This window comes from Anticarsia gemmatalis, chromosome 12 (genome assembly GCF_050436995.1).
Source record: "Anticarsia gemmatalis isolate Benzon Research Colony breed Stoneville strain chromosome 12, ilAntGemm2 primary, whole genome shotgun sequence".
Classification (NCBI taxonomy): domain Eukaryota; kingdom Metazoa; phylum Arthropoda; class Insecta; order Lepidoptera; family Erebidae; genus Anticarsia; species Anticarsia gemmatalis.
Window position 1 is genome coordinate 9,673,237 of NC_134756.1, and position 21,644 is coordinate 9,694,880.

General features: G+C 36.1%; 1 protein-coding gene across 1 annotated transcript; it reads right to left on the reverse strand.

Annotated features, from left to right (window-relative positions):
• Positions 1 to 40: 40 nt before the first annotated feature.
• Positions 41 to 21,598, reverse strand: LOC142976886 (forkhead box protein N2-like). The gene is made up of 8 exons (XM_076120463.1): positions 21,462 to 21,598; positions 17,892 to 18,106; positions 12,477 to 12,574; positions 11,268 to 11,332; positions 7,084 to 7,362; positions 5,430 to 5,504; positions 4,405 to 4,584; positions 41 to 4,268 (listed from the first exon to the last, which is right to left on the reverse strand). Exons 2-8 carry the CDS (start codon positions 18,104 to 18,106, stop codon positions 4,134 to 4,136), a joined length of 1,047 nt encoding a protein of 348 aa, XP_075976578.1. The 5' UTR covers positions 21,462 to 21,598; the 3' UTR covers positions 41 to 4,133.
• Positions 21,599 to 21,644: the final 46 nt, after the last annotated feature.

Sequence of the window (21,644 nt, forward strand, 5' to 3'; positions counted from 1 at the left end):
GTGTTCTAATCGAAAGTGGTTTTGTAAATAAAACAGTATATTCTCGGTACATAATTTATTTAATGGATATGTACAAAGACAAAAGATTTTAGGACAAATAAAAATTTGGCAATAACTCTCAACAATAGCAATAATATTAATAAAGAGTGGTGTCGTTCAAAAGCCGGCAAAATATCAACAACAACAATAATTTAATTTTATACTTAAATATAGTTCGGACACAACATAGGGCTACCTTTTAACAATTATTACGTCACCACTTTAAAATAACGGCCCATCCATAATATACATAAGAATTCTATCATTAAATTTTCTACTTTCAACAAGATTTTTAAAATCATTCCTTGCCTATCTTTACAGGGGTGACATGATAATTTCGTCCGTAAAACGATAATTCCAAACAAAAAAACCACTTAATTTAAATAAAGATACACATTTTGTTTAAAAATTCCGTTTTACAAACAAATAATAACAGCATCATTAACCTAAAAATAAATTAATCGATAAAAAACATATTTTTGACAATAGAACATGAGCCGTAACAATTTTAATATCATATCGATATAACCTTTTTAAATGAATTTCCTGATCATAAACAACTGGGATTGTTTCTAATATACACGTTTATAAGTTTATGAAAGCGTTATTATGATGTATATTATTCTGTATAAGCCTTGGTCCGTGACCTATACATAATGCGGGGCAAAGGTAATATTGCTTGAATAGTTGCTTACGATCACAAAATTGAGTTAAACACAGCACTTAATAAATAAATCGCGTTTTATCACACAATTATAATATAGCATCTACCAGCAAAGTACTACTATTAGGTACTAATTATTGCTGTAAAATTTCACCTACATACCACCGAAAGAAAGGCTAGTGTATACAGTTAGAGAAAAAAGTTCATGCCAAAGTATATACTCCCAAAATAAACACTGTATTTGAATACATTGTTTTCACACACAAGACTCGTGTTTGACACTGTCACCGATGTTCTGCCCCACACGTACGCACAATATTACATATTGACGGTACTCCAGAGGCCATTCATTACATTAGATCACGCGAACTTGTTTCTCCAACGGCAGTATTCTAAGAGAAAACAATACGAGTAAGATGGAAGACGCTCCTAAATACAGCAAAAATGTATGTATTTTAATTAGCAATTAAATTATATTACTATAATATCACTTACGACCTAATCTATCTATGTGTTACATAGTATTTTTATTAATATAAATACATTCATATTACTGGTATTTGAATTTGCTTGATATAATATGGTAATAATGTTATCATTTTCATAAACATTTGGCACACATAGACCATTCATTTGCCTACAAAACATAGTTACGAGGAAGTCAACACAATACGGCTTGGATAAAATATTTCTAAGCATTTCGCCATTGATTTCGAAGCACTTAAACTTTGATGGGTTATCGTCATACTTTATACTTAGCTCTGCATTTACAACCGCAGAAGCTTATGTGACAATTTTTAAAATATCAATATTAAAATTACTTGTCTTACAACATCCTGCAGCATGTTTTTTTTTTCATAAAAACTAAACGGTACATTATGAAAATCGATTATTCTTGTAGCTAAAAATATTCATTTGGCATAATATTCAAAATATTGTGACGTCACGTCACGCTCGTGCCATGGACAAGCCGCAGGTTTTGGAGAAACGAAAAAGTATATCAATTTCACTAATAAATAATATTGCTTCATCACAAATCAGTCAGCTTTTCAGTCTAGTTATTCTACGCGTAAACACGACGAAACACCAATGAAATTGTACTAATCAAGCCATTCAAATAAAAATTACATTTGCTTACACATAAAAATAAAGAAATTCCGACACCACAGTTCACTCACACCTGTCTTTCTGTCCCATTTCACTATTAAATTATACTAAAGTAACCCATTCACCATAACCATTCATATCATTTAGATGGGACCGATGCTTGACCAACTGTGGCGCGGGGTACTTCAACTTGGATAGTACATTTATACCAAAACCCAACTAATATTACGAGACAGACGTTAAACTAAACTGAAGTTTTATCACAATAAACACTATTTGGTGTATTCTTTCAAGGCTTTGCCGTGAGTGTCGGATATAGAACATCGCTCACTGTACAAAAACTTATTGATTTCAATAAATTAAATATAAATAAAACGTAAGTAAGGGACTTCTCTCACAGCCTACTTATCACTAGTGTATATGATGTTATACTAAGTAGTATGAAAACATTCTCATTACGTCCCCCTTACAATAAGTTAAGTCGTCCAGCTCATGATTGTATGATGTTCAATCCGACACTCGTCCCCTCTAACACACTCCGTACTCCAGTTATAATTCTCTAACGATAGAATAGAAGCATTTTAGTAGGCACTTGAGAGAAAACGGCCACGTTTTAATTACATAAACACTGCGTAAATATCATAAGTTCATTAATTAGCATTATAATGATACCAGTGACAGGTATCGATATACCCTCAGGCTGTGCTTCTTAACACTCACACGCCATCCGTATGTCAAGCGCCATTTCCTAAACATTTTGAAAATACATATAAAAATGGCGCAACATTGACAGACTTGTGAATCTGTACATTCTGTACCTACTAATATTATTTTACGGTAGTGATCGATGTAAGTCTAGAGAGGAAGCAGCTACGCAATATATAGAAAATTAATCATTATTACTTATAAAGACATGAATAAATTTCCGCTATACTTGTGGCGATTGCCATTACACGCTAAGTCTTAATTGCGAGACACCGGGAACTGTCTACTGTCTATTAAATATACCGGTAAAGTTATTTGAGTACATGTTTCATCTAATGACGCACAGACACGTAGATATAAGTCCTTATCAATATGATAAATAAGATTTTAGTTAACACTGTAGGCGATTGTATCAAGTAGATCCCTTGGTGTATGAACACAAAATACGGCTCGCTTATGGCTAATGCAACTATTTACTATTATATAAATATATACATGTAGTATCACTTTTGAAAGTAACAAAATTTGAATAGATAAAATACATTTTGATCGCCCTGTATGCAATATTTGTATGTTCAGATCACAAGGTATATTAAATAGATAATTTACATTAGATATTGCTCAGTTTAGAATAGATAATTTTCATAAAATTACTGGTGAAGAGTTCCTTAAAAGTACCGCCGAAGACGAAGCGAAATAAAATAATAAAGAGTTATTATAACTTAACATCTACTCGCACCACACTTCCGTCAATGAATTATGCACATTAGCAATATTATTAAACGTAATAAATCATATATTACTCTGGCAACACTCGGCATAAAATCAAAACTCGTTCGACGGAAACACGGTACTATTACTTTAAAATTATGAATAATTAATCTTATAATATATTACGATCGATTGACTATTAGTTAATGGGGGAAAACCTAAATGCATATAGGGAGTAACTATTCAACTATTTTCCATTCTTTTAAATAATATTTCATACTAAGACAGTATCAGTAGTATCACATCTATCACTATAAGTATCTACTATTATGTAAAAGTGTAGTCACTCTAGGCATCTCGGTACCCGGTACGATAAACGCGACGTACACTTCGAAAATTATGTATATCGAATGAGAAAATAGTCAGGTCCTAAACAGACAGCGAGTGAGCCATTTTACCTAAGCACGATTACTATTTCGTAATATTGAATATAATTTATACATAGCAAAGACGATCGCTCGGCCCGTCGAGACGTCCGCGGGGATCGTCTTTGGCGGACTAGAGAATGGTAAACTTTTCTGTCTATTACGTACCGCGGCGGCGCACGAATCTCACCGAAGTTTTCGTTCCACGAACTCGCGCGTGAGCGTCGATCGCCGAAACCGGAGGGGCTAGGCCCCGAAACGTCTCTCGCGTGAATAAAAATCAATAAAAAATTCACAATTTTAGAATCGCAAGACGAACGGAACCGCGCGCCCGGAGAGGAGGGGCGCCGGGGGCACAATTTAAAAGATATTTCACATACGAGAAGGATAAAACGAAACGGCGGCGCGAGTCCGAGCGGTGTTCAGCGGCGGGCTCGGGCGCGGCGGCGCCGGGCGGGGCGGGGCGCGGGCGGCGCGGGCGGCTAGCTGGGCGCGGGCTCGGAGCGCACGCCGGCCAGGTTGAGCAGCGCCTCGGCCGTGCGGCGCTCCTCGCCGCCGCTGTACGAGTGCTCGTCGCGCGCGCAGCGGCTGATCACCAGGTGCGCCGCCGGGGGCAGCTGCGGGGGGGGACACACACGTCAATATCTTCTTCACATACTATAACTACCGATAGCAGAGACGTTTAAACCGAAGTGGAAAGTTTATGAGTTCTTCCCTTTATAAAAAACAATAAAATATTGAGGTGGAGTTTACCTGGTCGAGCACCCCGGGCCCGTACTTCATGGCGAGCACGGTGGCGGCGGCGATGTACTCGTCGCGGCCGGGCTCGGTGTCGGCGAGGCGCCGCGCCAACAGCGACACGCGCGACGGGGAACTGCTCTCGGCCGGCTCCGGCGCCTCGCCCGCCGCCGGGATGGGCTGCCGACCGAATGCCTACGACAAATACATTTTTTGTAACACTATCCTCTCTTATAATCGTAATTATTCATTCAATGATAAATTACGAAGTTGTACAAGTAATAGCTGAGCATTATTATAAATAAATTTAACGGTCTTATAGACTTATTAAAAATAAAATAGCTCGCTTCCGCTCCTGGAAACATTTTATATCGTAGCTTAAACACACTCTCAAACAAGTGTTCGACTTTTATGTAACGACACTGTAAATATTTCAATGCACTTTTCTGATAACACTACGATAGAGTCAGCTTCTAATACAGATAGAATTAAACGCTTATCTAGAGAGCAAGCTATTTCGTATTCTCATATAACTCAAAAGACAATGAAACATAATATTTTTGTGGTGCAATGTAAAGTGGGCACTTCGCCAAACCACCACGTGAGTTAGTATAGAGGTGCGAAAGCCACGCGAAAATACATATTTATTGGGCTTATTCACAGGCAGTTGCAGCTTAATGGTTTATTATTTTGATTTATAACTTCATATCCTTAAAAGCCGTCTGGCATTTTTGCAGTGTTTTGTAATTTTGAATGTAGTCGTTCTATGGAAAAACGACAATGCCAATGTAGACTGTAGTATGATAAAAGGTTTGATTGTGGACCGAGAGAGTGATTACTTTATGTCATTTAAGTAATTGTTAACATCAGAAAGTTATTATCAGAAATTAAAACAAAATGTGATTTCAACGTTGCTTAAGTCTAGAAATATATTTTTCTGATATTTATAACTTGGTTAACATGACTGCTAAGTTCACAATACTACAGTTGAAATGTGTCTATTTAATAATTACAAATGATGAAGTAATCAAAATAATCACCTGGAGTAATGAGGCACGGTGCTGTGGGTCCACAGTCCACAGGGAACCTTTGCCCAGGCCCGGCGCGGCCGCCACCTACGAATAAAAGGAAAAAACAATTTAAATACCATTATTTACTTCTCCACATAATTTCTAGGAAATCACAAGTGATGTTTTCATTCATAAATATAAGTACTGAAGCGTTTAGTCAGTTCTTGGCTATAATGAGAATAACACTCTTAGTAATAACTAATAAATCCTTACATTTTCAAGTTTTTATGAAAAAATACGTCCTTTCTCAAGTGTCAGGATGTATGTTTGTCACACTTTCATTCAAGAACTAACTACCTAAAAAGCTTAAATAGATGCATGAGTTCCTACATGTGATCATGTTTGTCCAGTTTTTTCTAGAAGGTAAATGCTGGTGACAAACACCTCGTGTGATACACAATTCTCAAATTTTAGGTATAACATTAATTTAATGATTAACTAGCGATAAGACTAATAATTATTGTATCATGTTTAGTTGTAGTTTTATATTTTTCTTTGTAATGTTTTTCCTTTTTAGTAGCCAAGTAAGCAGTAGTCTCATATACATTGATTCGGTCATTGAAATGTTTAAAAACACATTCAGTATACTTAAGTAGCTCACTGAAAATTGTTGAGATAGGTCCGGAATTTCAAAGTCGAGCGATACTAATAATATATTATGTTACAGAAGGTTGTCAGAAAATTGTGAAATAAACATCGTTTAAGTTCCGATTAGTTATATATTTTCATTCCATTCGGAAACAGATACCCCACTATAATTAAGGAATTAATCCGTTATCAAATGTCGGTCGAAATATGGTCCAAGAATATAAGGTATGCTTATCCGATACTGCCTACTCCGTGTCAAAAGAGAATAGAAAAAGGTCATAAACAAACACCTTCAATATATGACGAAATATCGTTTTCACGAAAGATAGATAGATAGATATTTTTTAGTAATTTAATAACAGTATTAAACTAAACCATTAAGTATTAATAAATTCATAATAAAAGTTGACAGTTTGATATCCAGTATAATTTCATTTTCATGATAGATATCTTTCACCTGTTGTAGTGTCATACAAACATTACTCAATGCATTAATATAGACAAATGATATTATAAGTTATAAATAGATTATATTTGTTTACACACAAACAATGGACTGATGTGTCATTACTTCAGTACAAAATGATGAAACAAGGGTCAACATCTGTTTGTTGCTCAATTTGTAAACAATAAGAACTTATGCTGTTTTGTGTGTCATCTAAGTGCATGTTCTAAGTTAAACTGATAAGCATTTGTCTCATGTTTCTTTATAAAAGGAGTTTTCCACAACAGTTTTATTGATAGAAAGCACGAATGAGCCACAGTTTCACAATTCTGAGTAGTTTTGACAGTTGCTTATCTAAATTTAACTATTGGATAGGTTATCTGGTAGCTAGCCACAGGCTGTGTAACTAGCCATTAATATTTTGACACCGAGCCTGTACTTAACTCTTGGTACTACGAAGCTTAGTAACGTGCATATACGTAAGATTTTAAGTGTCGAATATTTAAAAAACCGCTGCAACGTACACCTACTGGCATTTTATAAACACCGTTCATTTCTATAACAATATCATGTTGAAAAATGATCACATACCTTATGGAAGCACTTATTCAAGGACAGATTGTGTCGCACGCTGTTCTTCCAGCCTTGCGGAGCGTGCCTGAAGTATGGGAAGTGTCGTACGATCCACGCGTATATTTCCTTGACGGGCAGAGCGCGTGCCGGTGCGGCTTCAATCGCCATGAAGATGAGGCATGAGAACGAGTACGGTGGTTTGGTGTGCGTGTTGGCTGGGGGCGAGGGCGGCGCCTTGCATGGCGTGCGGGGAGGTGATGGTACCCGCGCCACTGGAGGCGGAGTTTTTGACTCTCTCTGTGAATAGAAATTGCAAGTTTATTCTGCTGTCTTACATCATATTGCTGCTATGAAAAAGCTTATTCCTTGTGATAGTGTAAAATTTTGTGTTGATGAAATCGCGTTCTGGTCGGAAAGATGTAAACGAACGCTATTGTAATTTCATTTTCACGATGATGGCGCCACTGATATACTTATCATAATATAACAATGAAGTACCTCTTTACATATGAAGTAATTGTCAATGGTATTCTTTTATTACGTATTCTAAAAAATAACACAATTTATCGAATTGGGTTATCGATTTTTTTAATAGTTTTTGGCGTTAATTTTTTACGCATTTCAATTTTTCAAAACTGAAATACAGGTAAATAAAGATTTGCTCAGATGGCAACAATCAGCGAGTTACTTTAAGATAAATATAAATATTTCACGGTCGCGTTCTTATCAAGAATTGTACGCGATAAAATTATTAAACTACATGTATCGGAGATGGATCATGTATCGTAACCGGTAATAACAAGAAATAAAAGGAAATATATTATGATTAGTCATAGATACTATCACAAAATTATTTCCATGATCTCACAAAATACTGAAATTTGTAAAACACTTTCTGTACATACACAATCTTTATGTACATAGTAAGTTGTTAGCTGTTACTTTCAGCGTATTCCAAAACGACGATGTTTTTACATATAAAGGCGCCCAAAAATCCACAGAAACATAACTCGAATTCCATTTGCAACGTAAGCAGGTCTACAAATTAACGTTATAAGCCGTGACACATTAAAAACTAGGTCGGTCAGTACAAACGCTTGCTTCCTTTAGTCTCTAGTTCAATGTACACGACACATGGCTCGAACGAACACGAGCGCGCACGAATGCACTTGTACAAATACAAAGTGTAAACAATTCCACAAAGAAATAGTATTGATCTTTCGCGAAATTTTTCTTATTGTTTCTTTATATTAAATTTTGTATTGTCTTTTCACTTTTCAAAATTAAAGGAGATCATCCATTTTGGGCCTTTTTTCAAAGTGCCGGCCAACAAAAAAAAGTGGCATGTATCGATAGAGCTAGCCATTTGAAGCAATAATTAGTATGGCACGAAACCGGTAGGATCGCTTTGAACCGAGTTATACAGGTTTGAAGATTCATAATATTCAAACATTAATTCATTTCTGGAAGTGCTGTAAAACATAAAATAATGATTGATTTTGCTAGAATTAACTATCTAAAGCAAACGACCACTCTCAAGTTGATTTAAGGTCGTAAGTACACGTATCAACTCGGAAACGAGGGTGCGGCCTCTTAGGTGCGAGTTTGATTCCCCCGGCGCCTGAATGCGTCGTAACTGGACTGGTCACTGGCGACTAGCGCAAGGTCAGCGCATCCTCCCTTAGCGAACCCAAGGGGCCGCACCCTCGATTGTGTGCAACTATCAAACCATCGTCTAGGTAAGAGGTCACCTAGAGTGTTGCCGTTGGGTTGTTATGTCCGACTCATCGGCATGTGGAACAATATTTTGTGCTTCGGGCACCATTTGTGATGAGGGCCCTTGTTATGAGGATACATGTTGCGGTTTAGAAGGTATGCCCGCCCTTCTATCGGAATTTGCACATAGTCCTGCACTCCACCCTGGGTGCTGGTGTATGCATAATGCGCATACGAACCACTCCTATGGTCGTGAGCCGGGGCGATCACATAACGATTCCGATAAGTGTGTTACAGTAGGGAATTACATACAAATAATACTGATGAGCTCGAGTTGATACGGTGACGACCCGTTTCCGAGTTGATACGTGTACTTACGACCTTAAATCAACTTGAGAGTGGTCGTTTGCTTTAGATAGTTAATTCTAGCAAAATCAATCATTATTTTATGTTTCACAGCACTTACAGAAATTAACTAATGTTTGAATATTATGAATCTTCAAACCTGTATAACTCGGTTCAAAGCGATCCTACCGGTTTTGTGCCATACTAATTATTGCTTCAAATGGCTAGCTCTATCGATACATGTCACTTTTTTTTGTTGGCCGGCACTTTGATAAAAGGCCCAAAAATGTATGGAGCGTGGATGATCTCCTTTTAGACGTGCGTACAGCTTGTTTGTTTACAATACATGTCACTCTATCTTAGAAAAAATATTGTGTAATGTTTCTATATTGAATGTCATAGTTTTGTCTTGATATGTTGCCGGTATAATGGATTATATAAATTACTATTCATAGTGGCATATCTGATGATTAGGTACCTACATAAAATAATGTGCAGTTTTACTGTAAACCACAGTATATTTTATTAAACAAATATACATTTTTATAAGTTATCATTGCGCCGGAACTGCAATATGATAAGATAGAGATAAATTGTGCACGTTTTTGTACAAAACGGTTCTATTATTATTGTCGGTTGAAGGGAAACGAGAAAAAAACCTGAAGCAATGGTTGACAAAAAATACCAAACTGTAAAAGATTTATCCAAAAAGTTTTTTCATTAATTTTCTTTCTTTGTTCATGATTTTTTCGTTAATAATGTTAAAATTAAACGTATTACACACTGACACATTATATTAGACACTCGTTTGATCTCGGCGAAAACACAATATTTGAATATGAAAATTCAATATTATTTTTATGGAAAAGTGTGTATTTGATATTTCATAAAAGCGATTTGACCGGTAGTCGACTACTCTATTTAAAAGTAATATCTAAGTTAGTCGCATTATGTCACAATAAAAGCGACAAGTGCGCCATTTGACGTAAAATATAAACCTACGTAAGTTGTATCATGCAGTGACGATAACGTTATTTGATATTATACGTACGTGTACTTATATATACACATGTTATCTGTAGTAAATACACTTATGTATATGTTTTAAGTATAATAAACACTAATTAGGTTAAACATCTAATCTAAATACTTTTATAATCTTATTTTTAATTATTAAATTCTTAAGCTTGATTCGTTTTGCCTTGCAAGGAGTCATTTCCGCGTGTTTTGTGGCTTAATTTAAATTATATATCAACGTTTAATGCCCTTTTTAACCTAAAATTTACTCACCTTTACTCAGTAATCTAATTAATAAAGTAAAACGCAACCTTAACTAACAAATTATAAGTATCGGTCATCCAATTTCATAATCTCTAAAAGTTCTGTTATAAAATCGACTAAATGACAATCTACTAAATTAGTGACACAGCGACCACTCCCTACATTACACCTATGCTTTTTGCCAAGAGGCCCTACTGTACTTAAGGGTCATAAGTCCCTAGAACAAGTGTGGAGTCATCAAATGTATTATCTGATAGTCTACTGTTGAAGTAATAAGATTACACGGCCATCAATCTACCTGCCAAGCCTACAACGGAACAGATATACGCAACTTGAAGGTTTTATATTGATAGTGCTCTACCGTATATACTAAAACATTTGCCATGGTCAGGCAAAATGTATATCACTACATTTAGGGCCAGATTCACGGCTTACGAGTAAGTGCTAGAGAACCTTATCTGCTGGATAAAATAACGGTAAATGTATAGAAATATCTGTTAAAAAATTCCATCTGATATATTATTCAGAAAATGCTGCAAGATTTTAATTATAGAGCATGTTTAGAAAGGATTTCAATTTATCACTTAGCATTTATTTACTATAGAGATACAAATATTACAATATGAAATAGTAGTGGGTGTTTCAAATAGGGTTTAAAGACAAGCGACAATATCGTGCAGTCTCTCCACTTATAATACCTACGATAATGTTTACCAGTAACGCCTATTACATAAGAGATCCTCAACAACAAAACAAGCCTTATTACGACGTAATAAAGTCCAGAAAACATGTGTTTCTTTACTACAATGTATGTAATGAAAACTGTAAAATGCGTACAGTAAATAGTAATATTTACTCACCTTTACAATGATTTGGTTGTCCACCATTTTTGTGTCCTCCATGTCACTTTTTGTCAGATTTATACCTGGAATAGAACAGGTTTTTTGTTCAATTCACATCTAGAACCTTTATAATTAATCACCTTATTAGTGAATGTTTTTTTTCATCTTGACATTATGAAGATTTTTTGCTCCTGTCGTATGAAAAAAACAACGAATTCTAAATCTGAATATTCTAGGAAATTCGCTGCAGTTTAGTGAAGGGATTAGATTTTCCAAACATCCAATCGTTTCAGTAATTTCGAGTGGTTCGTGGCTAAATTAATAGCCGGCGGGTATCGAATCAACTGAACTATACAAATCTAATCGGGACTGCTTTCCTATCCGACCAGGTTTGACCTATTTTAGGTGCATATTTAGCAGAGGGTAATATCATAAGCTCATAACTCTGTAAAGCAAAACGCAAAGCTAAATTGGATAGGTTATAATTAACAAAGGACTACTTCAGACTTTCTGTAATGAGAACTCTAAAGAAAAAAGAGGCATAAAACGAAATAAAATAAAGTTTATTAAATGTCTTTTTATACTGAAAGTGTAAAATATTGTCTCGTTGGACAAGAGTGAGAGAACACGTGACATCTATTTGTCTTAAGGTGGCTTCCTATGTTGCGTAATGGCATTTGTGCACTTACTGCCTACACGGAAGAAACGTGTCTGTAGGGAGCAAACGCATCAATAACGGTACATCAGATTCAGACGACAGTTGTCTTATATTGGCCATTTAAAATAGAAATTCAGAACAAATCTTTCTCTTGTTTTATAGCCAATTATGTGTCCCACTGCTCTCTTTTGGCCAATGGAATATACTTAGTTCGAGGTGGACGCAGATTATTCTTCTATCGTGCTAAGCCATCTAACGAATTAATCTTCATTGAAATAATTTCTAATTAGCCACATTCCCGAACAGATAAGTTAGAATTTAATCACGAAAACCTGATAACATACACGATCGGATTTGTTAGTTTTGCACAGTTCTTCAAATCTAACATTACTTGAGCCGACTTTACAGTCAAGCAAGCTTATGGACCGCGCGGTTGGCAAGCGCAGGTGAAAAAAAAACACACTGTTTAAGCGGATATTTTTTTGCAAAATTTCGCTTAAGCGTGCTTATCAACCGCAGGATTCATAGGCGTGGCAATAAAGCCAGTTTTGTAGTGTTATCTAAGCTACCTCTAAGTAAATTCCTGTCTTGCAGCCAGCTCAGACTCGTCAGGTCATCGTCGTGGTCTGCCGGGGGCAGGTTGCCGGCGTTGCCTCCACAAGCCACCCTGGTGGACGAGAACATACTATCATAGGACAAAACACTACACACACAACTAACTACAAATACCTACTACTTACAATTCTATATTACCAATAGAAAGATGCAGAACTTTTATATTCAGTTCAGTAATACATTATTCCCAGTTGTCTTCTTCTGGTACCGCATTGGATAGTGCGTAAATAATACCCAGTTTTCACAAGATGAGAAAATTGCGAGTAACTGAATGCAATCGATAAGTGATTGGGTGTATCTATGACAGAAATAGTAATAGGATTGCGGTGAGGTTGGGAAAAGAGAAGCCTTGATGCATTTAGCTTCGTAGTAGTTTATTTAAAGTATATTTATTTGATGCTCCACTATCTGATATTTTCATTACGGACTCGAAACTTTGTTCAGTGTTTTATTAAATTTTCTAGGAACGAAATGCCGTGTTGTAACATTCACATTTTATTAACTTTTCAACTGTTGAAAACGAGGGCAGATACATCGCATAGCTAGTTAGTAATATTTCAGCCACACAAAAGCTGGTGATATGAAAACTTGCACTTTCATAGAGCTATCAGACATTCAGAGATAAAGTTGAGCGCATTCTGCAGTTACTCAAATTCTCGATGACCTTTCAAACTTAGCCCCGTATATAACTGTACGGGGTCGGATTCTGACATCCAATTAATGCCCACCCTCTAGCGCCATTTCAATATTATACCTATATTTTGTATACGTCTATCTTGTGGCTCAAATATCTAAGTCTAGACCGTATCCAAAAATATCTGACACGTTATTTCTGTTGAGAAAATACTACATGTGAAACAGTCGTTTATTTACTCTTCGTTTACCTGTTCCGCAACAGTTTAAAAACATTGAAACAGCAAGCTTACAGGCTGGCATTACTAAGAAGCGGTTATTACAACATACAGTCAATCTCACCAACTTGAAAGTTGTGTAAAAAAGAAACGCATCAATCTGCTTAATATAAAAGTAGTTAATTTTTATAGTTCACACGATACTGTCATTTTCGAACATTTTGCAATGTGCATCACAATGGTCGACGCGATGTCATAATCTCTTTATCAATCACAGTGACTATTCCCGTACTATCACACTTTGTCTTACCCACTAACCTAGCGAAACGATAACAAGTAAGCTTTTATCAGTTTCACGCTGACTTACAGTTGATTGATGACCTAAAACATGTTGATATCGAGATAGCAACATGTTTAAAATTTGTGGCCTGATTCAAGTGACCTTGGTACCTCGGGAGCATGCTTCCTCGGTTTCTAAGGTGATAACCTAAACAGTTCATGTCCTCTGACTGACACTTCGACCTGATATTGACTATCCTTTGACACGACATTATACGTATTAGGTATACCTATTACTACTAGTATTTTTTGCTAGAAAACACATTTCAATAGGTCTGACAGGCTTGACAGTACGGTAATAACTAAGTTTTTGTTGAAGCCTCAGTTAATTACCAAAGGTACAAATGAGCTTTGCAAATACGAAAAGTGGATTCTTTTAATGACTACCATTTTTCGGTTCTTACGACAGTATACAAAATAAAGCATTATCAAAAAGTATGAAATACTGATGTAATTTATATAACATCGATAACACATAAGTATTTACGGCAATTAGCTAAAAGGGAGATAAAATGCGACGCTAAAGTTGGCATCATTATCCACACTAATATTATAAATGCGAAAGTAACTCTGTCTGTCTGTCTGTCTGTCTGCTACTCAATCACGCCTAAACTACTAAACCAATTTGCATGAAATTTGGTATGAAGATATTTTGATACCCGAGAAAGGACATAGGCTACTTTTTACCCCGGGAAAATAACGCATTTCCCGGGAAAATTCAGGTGGCGAACGAAGTCGCCAATAATCAATATTTTAATGACATTGAATTAACAAAATTCCGTTGTCATGGCAACTGTTTTAATGGCGGATATGCCTTAGCGCAACTTGGTTATATTATGAGATATAAATCATTTTGAGAATATTTTTCGTGAAAAAAGCATATTTTATATCATCACGCTACGACCAAAAGGAGCAGAGTAACAGTAAAAAGTGTTACAAAAGCGTGGAAAATTCTGATTCTCTCTTATGTGACGCAAGCGAAGTTGCGCGGGTCAGCTAGTTTATTATCATTTGTTATTTAGTAATCAAATCAACACGGTCTTAAAGATATTTCGTATGTATTTGGTGTTTTTTCTAGTCTTTTCTAACCAATAGACACGGCATATTATGTTTCACATGTTTCAAAACAAAAGTCGAATAACATTATAGGTCCTAAGCGTTTTTTACTTGACAGCAGAAAATACATTAAATTAAACATCTTGATAATTGGCCACACTCTATAAAACTTTGATAGAAAATTTGTTACAATAGTTTTCTTATGTGCAATAATGTAATAGTAAATAACACAAGGAAGTAATGCATTTTATCAATACAAAAAGACAGCGCAGAATCCCAGCAGTGTACAGTTAACAAGCATCGTAGCGATTACATCACAAGCCACGTTTATTTGACACACGTGATTTTAAAATTGTATCTCACAGGCACGTGACTAATGTTTTGTTTTTTATTAAATAATAATATTATTATGTATACAGTATATCACATAGATTAAGTGTTTTTGTAAGCATGTAATAATAATCCGACACGTAAAACCAGTTTTTAGCAGTTAATTTGTTTTTTCTATTTTTGTCTTAGGCTCGTTTCATGGCACGTGCCCATTTATGGCTTTAAATCAAAGAAATATTTAAATTAAACTATACAAGAAATGAAAATGTAGAGTTCATAAAATGTCTACTCATGTTGTCGACCATTTTAAATAAACGATGAGGACGTGTGTTTGCATAACTAAAATAAATACCGTAATACACGCGACAAATATGATTTAATAACACGCCAGTATTCATTCATGTGACAGGGGACCTACCAATTTGGGTAGAATAAAGATGCGTACGTCCTTTGCATGACGCAAGCTTCCTCTATTTAAATTCGCCGTCATCCGTCGGTGTAACACGCGCTAGTCAGACATTTACATGCACTTCCCTACTTTTATTAAACGTTAGGTTTTAATAATATTATATTTCATACAGCATTTATTTTCCTCTCATAATACCAAAGATTTATATTGATTGTAGGCAAGTAAGTCCCCTGTGTCTAGATAAGAGATGAAGGCCCTTTATACATGTGAGCAGTTATTGATTACTGTATCTGTGCACTTGTACAGGCGCCGTGTATTTCCTAGTACATACGTACGTTACGTGAGGTCAATAGACACACATATGTTGATCTAGCCACTATGGAGCGCCTTGAACGACTCAATGAGTAGACGCAATCAAACGAAACGACTGCTTTAAAAGGAAAGTGGAGCTTTCAATGTTAGTTTATGAAATGAGGAGAATTTACATTGCACTTTTCATCTTCAATAGAAATTGCTCTTTCGCGTTTCCGCAAAACGACTAGGTCACGTCTGTCGGTTTTTTTACTTTTGTTTACTTGCCAGCGTGTTGGCGCAGTGTCTCCCGAGGTATTCAAAGGGTCTCCGACATGCTCTCAAGCTAATAATAACCAATCATTTCTTGCTACCTGGTTGGGTACGTTCCAGTGGCGAAGGGTGAGTTTTGTTAAAAGGCAAGCCGGAGCTAAAACTGCTAAAGCTAAAGTTAAGCAACTCTTGGTGCGGTCATTCCATAGGTGGGTGACCGACGCGATGGCGGGCGGCGGCTTGAACAAATTTGACACTAGGTTGACCACTAACCATACGTTAACAGAACAGAATCGTTGTATTGCGATCCGATTTACCAAACTACTTTCATAGTAGGTAAGAACTAAGTAGGTACCTACCTACCTATGAACGAAATTATTGATGAGGAATGATTCTATCCTATTACTTCAAATTTCATGTTAAAATAAGTGTTTTAATTTTTAAATACAACTTTGATTGACTCCAAATGCTATCTAGGTACTAGAAACAATCGGAGAAATAATAAAAACACTTTACAGCTAGGTACCAATAAGCCATTGATAAATATATAAAGTAATATCGTAGCGAATAACTTAAGGGAATGTTTAAAATACTAATTACCTATATCCTTTGAATTCTGTATTGTTTATTTTGGTAGATAGGTACATGTTGGCACTAGGAGCATTTTGAAAACAATGTCACAGACTAATAAGTACTAAAGTAACAATGTCATATATATACTAATACAATACTAAATACAATACTAAAGTGACAATGTCTACACTCTACAACATTAATTTACTGATTAATAACTAATTTAACAATATTTATTGCTTCTACTTCTACCTACTTGTTGTCCCTGATCGCAATACTCAAACAATAACAATGAAAGTAATAAGTACTTACAAATACATGTAAGATACGACCAGTACATTCACACAATCACCACGATTTTACACTAAATAATAACATTCATAAATAATTTAACACAATTTAACTCATCCAAATATAATAAACATAATAATGCAAAAAAACCTAAAATAGGCGCGCAAAATGAAAACAAAACTAATTCTAAAATCATAAATGTCATCACAACAATAAAATTGCATTCATTGTCTCTCTCTCATTAAATATCATTACATCTCACTCACACATTCGCTAGTTGCCGCGCCGCCCGCGCCGCTGCGCCTGTCGTACCTACTAGTCGCCCAATAAGCCGATGAATTCCGGGTTACCTCGCCGGTAAAACGCGCCATAGAAAAGTACGTCCGCGTGACGTCATCGACATCTTTTTCGCTTTACGCGATTCCTGCGCGCGCCGTCGAGTTGTTTGACGGCAATTTTCGGTATGCAACTTTTGCAATGACAAATAGAACAGGCGTTTATTCATTTATTTATTTTTAATTAGTCGTATTGAAAATATTGATGAATGTCGTAATAAATATAGAATTTAATTTAAATAAACGATCTTTTCTTGAGAATAATACACATTTATGTGACGCATTTTAAGGAGTGTTCCGAAGGTAAAGCCGGTAGGAATCGGGTTATAGGGAGCCTTCGCCACTGGTACGTTCCAGGGATAATTTTAGGAACAATTAGCGTTTCCTGCTATCTGAGAATTACTCTTTGTTTCTAACAAAGTTGGACTGCGCTTTGTGCAATCTAAACAAGACAGTATAGAAATGATTTTTTTTTGACCACTAATCGCTTCTCTTTAGGATAGGAAACAAGCAAAAGGTAAAAGAGGATTTTCTACAGTACATCACCAATCATTTCCTAGAAGGGAAGTCATCGGCAAAGAGGAAACATTACAGCTACTTAATAACATTAGTAAAACTTACGCAGGCTGGGACTGTTCCATATCGGAATCATCGGAGGCGTCGTCGATGTCGTCGAAGTTGTCAATGACCCTGCCAGAGACTTCGAGGCGACGCAGTGAGCGGCCGCTGGAGGCGACGTGGCGAGCAATCTGACGGATCAGTCGCCGGGGCAGTGGGAGAGAAGCGCGCGCGCCTCGCGCCGGTGAACCACCTCGCTCGCCGCGCATTGGCGCCATCTGCTCAAACATACACCTTTCAGATCCAGTGGTATGAAGCGTCAGATGGTCAATTTAAACTGGATGGACCACTCAGAATTGGCGCTGCACCAGCTAGACCGTACATAAAGGGTTCAAGAATCAAATTCGTGACCAGTACGCTTTAGTACAGCAGATCTTAGAGACTGTTTTAATATTACGAGATTTAGATACACAATTTTGAGTTCAGCCCCAGAACATCAAGGAACTATGACAAAAAATAAAGGTCTGGGTAAACTTTATCAATCTCTTCCTAAAGCTATAAATTAATAACCATAATGTTAATCAGAACAACTTTCGTTTGATGTTTCTTTCAGACTTAATATAAACTGATATTGATTTCAGTTGAAGCTAGACAAGTTGTACCTTCAACACACCTTCACCCTATTCGACAAAATAATGCGTGATATATAACAATGAAACCATACAAAGAATGAATAATACCAGACAGGTACATAAATAAAGACACCTAAGTAGTTAGCAGCTCGCGTAATGTAACAAAGATCCCATTATGAGGAATAGTTTTAAAGTTAGTAATCTTTGTTGACGCTGAAGCATTGTTTCGGATTGTTTGGCAGTTCGACGCAATAAGCTGTGAAGCGCCGCTGCTACAAACCTTCGGAAGCGATGTTGCAACGCTCAAATTATTTATGTCTATTAGCCAGCCGAGCTCGACGGATCGGAATAAGTTCCCCGTCCGACTTTTCTGTTTTACGATGTTTTGTCATAAATTGACATGAATCTAAGACAAACATTGATTATGCAAATAACTTTTTCTAGAGTTTGCATGCCCGGAGCACGAGCTTCTAAATCAAGAAGAAACACTTTGGAATTTAGCGCGGCTATGTTACTTTTCGTATTCAAACGACTGTTATCTCTTGTATTATTTTAGAGCTTGAAATGTGTAAGGTAGGTATCAAGTGCGCATTTAATGCGTAATAGATATCAGCAAATCAGTTCGCAATATAATCACAAACGTAATTATCTTAAAGAATTTCTGTTAAAAAAAGACCAGGAACGCGAAAAAGAAAATAATACAAGTAAGTATTTTTATCTGTAATTTATCGCGTGAAATGGCGACACAATCACATAATATCGCGTGACCTTGGCATAGTAACAAACAGCTAAATGTAATAGCGTGGTCGGCGTAGCGTCCCCGTGTCATCAGAGAATTGAGTAGCAGCGAGACGCCGAATGACACACTAACGCGATTATCTAACAACAGATATTATTTACAATGCCCTATTACGGCCCTGCACTAGGTACATCTCTAGTATACTTAATTACTGCGCAAAACGTCTGCTCATGCTATTAATTAACTTTAAATTAGTTCTGATAAGGGCACAGTCTGTCTAAGGCTAAGGAAATGTTATCATATTGTTGAATGAGGATGTCAACAATCTTGTTGATGTGATGAATATTATGGACAATGTTTGTATGGCTTGTTATAATGATTCTACTCATTTTGCTGGAGGAAAACGTGGTGGAAGTATGATTAATGTAGAAAAACCAAATGTGAATTAGTAAACACATTGTAGCAGGAAAATTAGTAGATCTATTCGAAAATGAAGTAGGCTGGTAAATTACTATTAGCATTTAAATTTTATCCAGATGTTTATTAATGTTTTCTTTTTTTTCAGAAAGATGTAAGTTGCTATTAAACTTGTTTAAATTTCACAAAGATTTGAACAAAGCATCAAACATAAGCAAAGCAATCAATTTGTAAAACTGGTAGTTGAATTGAAGGTGTTGTAAACAAACAAGTGTATTAGCTTCACATACTTCAGTGTCCAATGAGGAAATGATGTCATGAATTACTGTTATTATTTGTTTGTTTTGATTCTGATATCATTCAATACCATGCAGTTAGAGCTGATTATAAAATCTTAGATTAATGTTTGTACCATTTTAATTTTATTTTAATCTAATAATATAGATTTTAAAACCTGGAAAGATATAAACATTTTTAATGTTTTTGGATTTATTTTGTGTTGATTAATAATAAATATTTGGTGGCTTGGTGACTTCATTTCCTAGTGATTTTATCAACTAAAAGGTGTAGCGCCTTCTGTATTGATTGTATAAAACTAAGATAAGAATGTCTCAAAGGTATGTACATATCTCTGCTAGAACTGAATACTTATCATTTGGGTAAAGATTAGGCGGCCTTGGTATGCCTCATAATATGTTAATTGTTCTTAGTGTTAATTATAATTCATGATGCCAACAGTCTAGACATGAATACTACTAAGTTGGACAACTCATTTAAAAAGGTCTTTGCCCTATTGTACTACAATAACACAGTAATAGATTTTGTGTAATGTATTTATAGCCCAATGTAAAACAATATTCCATTTCCTTAAACATTGCTCTGTTGGTATTTAAAGGTAAAAAGAATGTAACTGAATACACACTGAAAAGTAGAACACTATCTCTAGGTGACACTTAAAATTAGAAATCCTACAGGAAGTGTGAACTGAAATCTAGGTCACACAAAGGTCTAGATGCTATTTATAGTTGGCAATAGCAGGCTCTAGACTATGCACCACTGAGTTTATTGCAAGCTTTATTTGATTATAACAATAATAAATTGTTTACCAAGGTCACTACTATGTGAAAATAACATTATAAAACATAATAATGAACAGTATACTCACTCAATTTAGTAAAATACCTCGGTCTTAACAAGAATTCCCTTCCAATTTGCATAAGCAATTATGTTATGGCTAATAGACACCCTAGCAACGTAAGCAGCGAAAATACGGTCGCGATGCATTTGAGGTATGATGTAACAGCTAGTTACCATGTGTTATTGTGTTCATTGGGTCAGCAGTGGCATCAACAACGTGTTGCTAGGAAACTGGTGTGAGGCCAGCGCGGCGACCGCGTGCGCGATTGCGTCGTGCCCGTGCGTCGTATGTCGTGCTTCCGACGTGGAAGTGCCGCCGCGTGCACTCTCCTATGCACGTGCTGACACGCACCTCCAAGGGCTGTTACATAACTACAGGGACCGCTGCTGACACCACGCCGAGGACAACAGAAACGTTGACTAACACCCGTTCCATATTTAGAAGGAGCGCCACCAATGCGTCCCGACGTATTCATGCGTCTAGTCACATTTTTAGAACCGCATGTAAACGATACTTCGGTACCCCACGCTGGACAATGAATTTACGCAACTCTAGAGTCTACCATTGCGTTATTCAGGGTGCATAATCCAAAATGCGTAATAAAATAAAGCTAAAAAAACAGATGTAATCATGATACTAAGCCCTTCGACAGATTGAAGATCTGCTGAAACCTACATAAATAGTCTAATATGATGTCATACACTTACCTTTAGACTGTATTGTTTGTTGGACGCACTAATTATAAATTAATAACAATAAATAAACAGCATTCCGCGACCTCCGTACTTGTGATCAACAGTCAACACTCAACAAACACCTTCCTCAACACCCAATCAAACCATAAACTAAAGAACAACCTACATAAATAAACATATGATTTGTAAATATCT

Excerpts from the sequence above, each read along its gene's own strand:
- LOC142976886 (XM_076120463.1), bottom strand. The coding sequence starts at position 18,106 with ATGGCGCCAATGCGCGGCGAGCGAGGTGGTTCACCGGCGCGAGGCGCG. Across the intron at positions 7,363-11,267 it reads ACAACCAAATCATTGTAAAG|AGAGAGTCAAAAACTCCGCC; the intron begins GTGAGTAAATAT and ends TTCTATTCACAG. Across the intron at positions 4,269-4,404 it reads GGCCCGGGGTGCTCGACCAG|CTGCCCCCGGCGGCGCACCT; the intron begins GTAAACTCCACC and ends CCCCCCCCGCAG.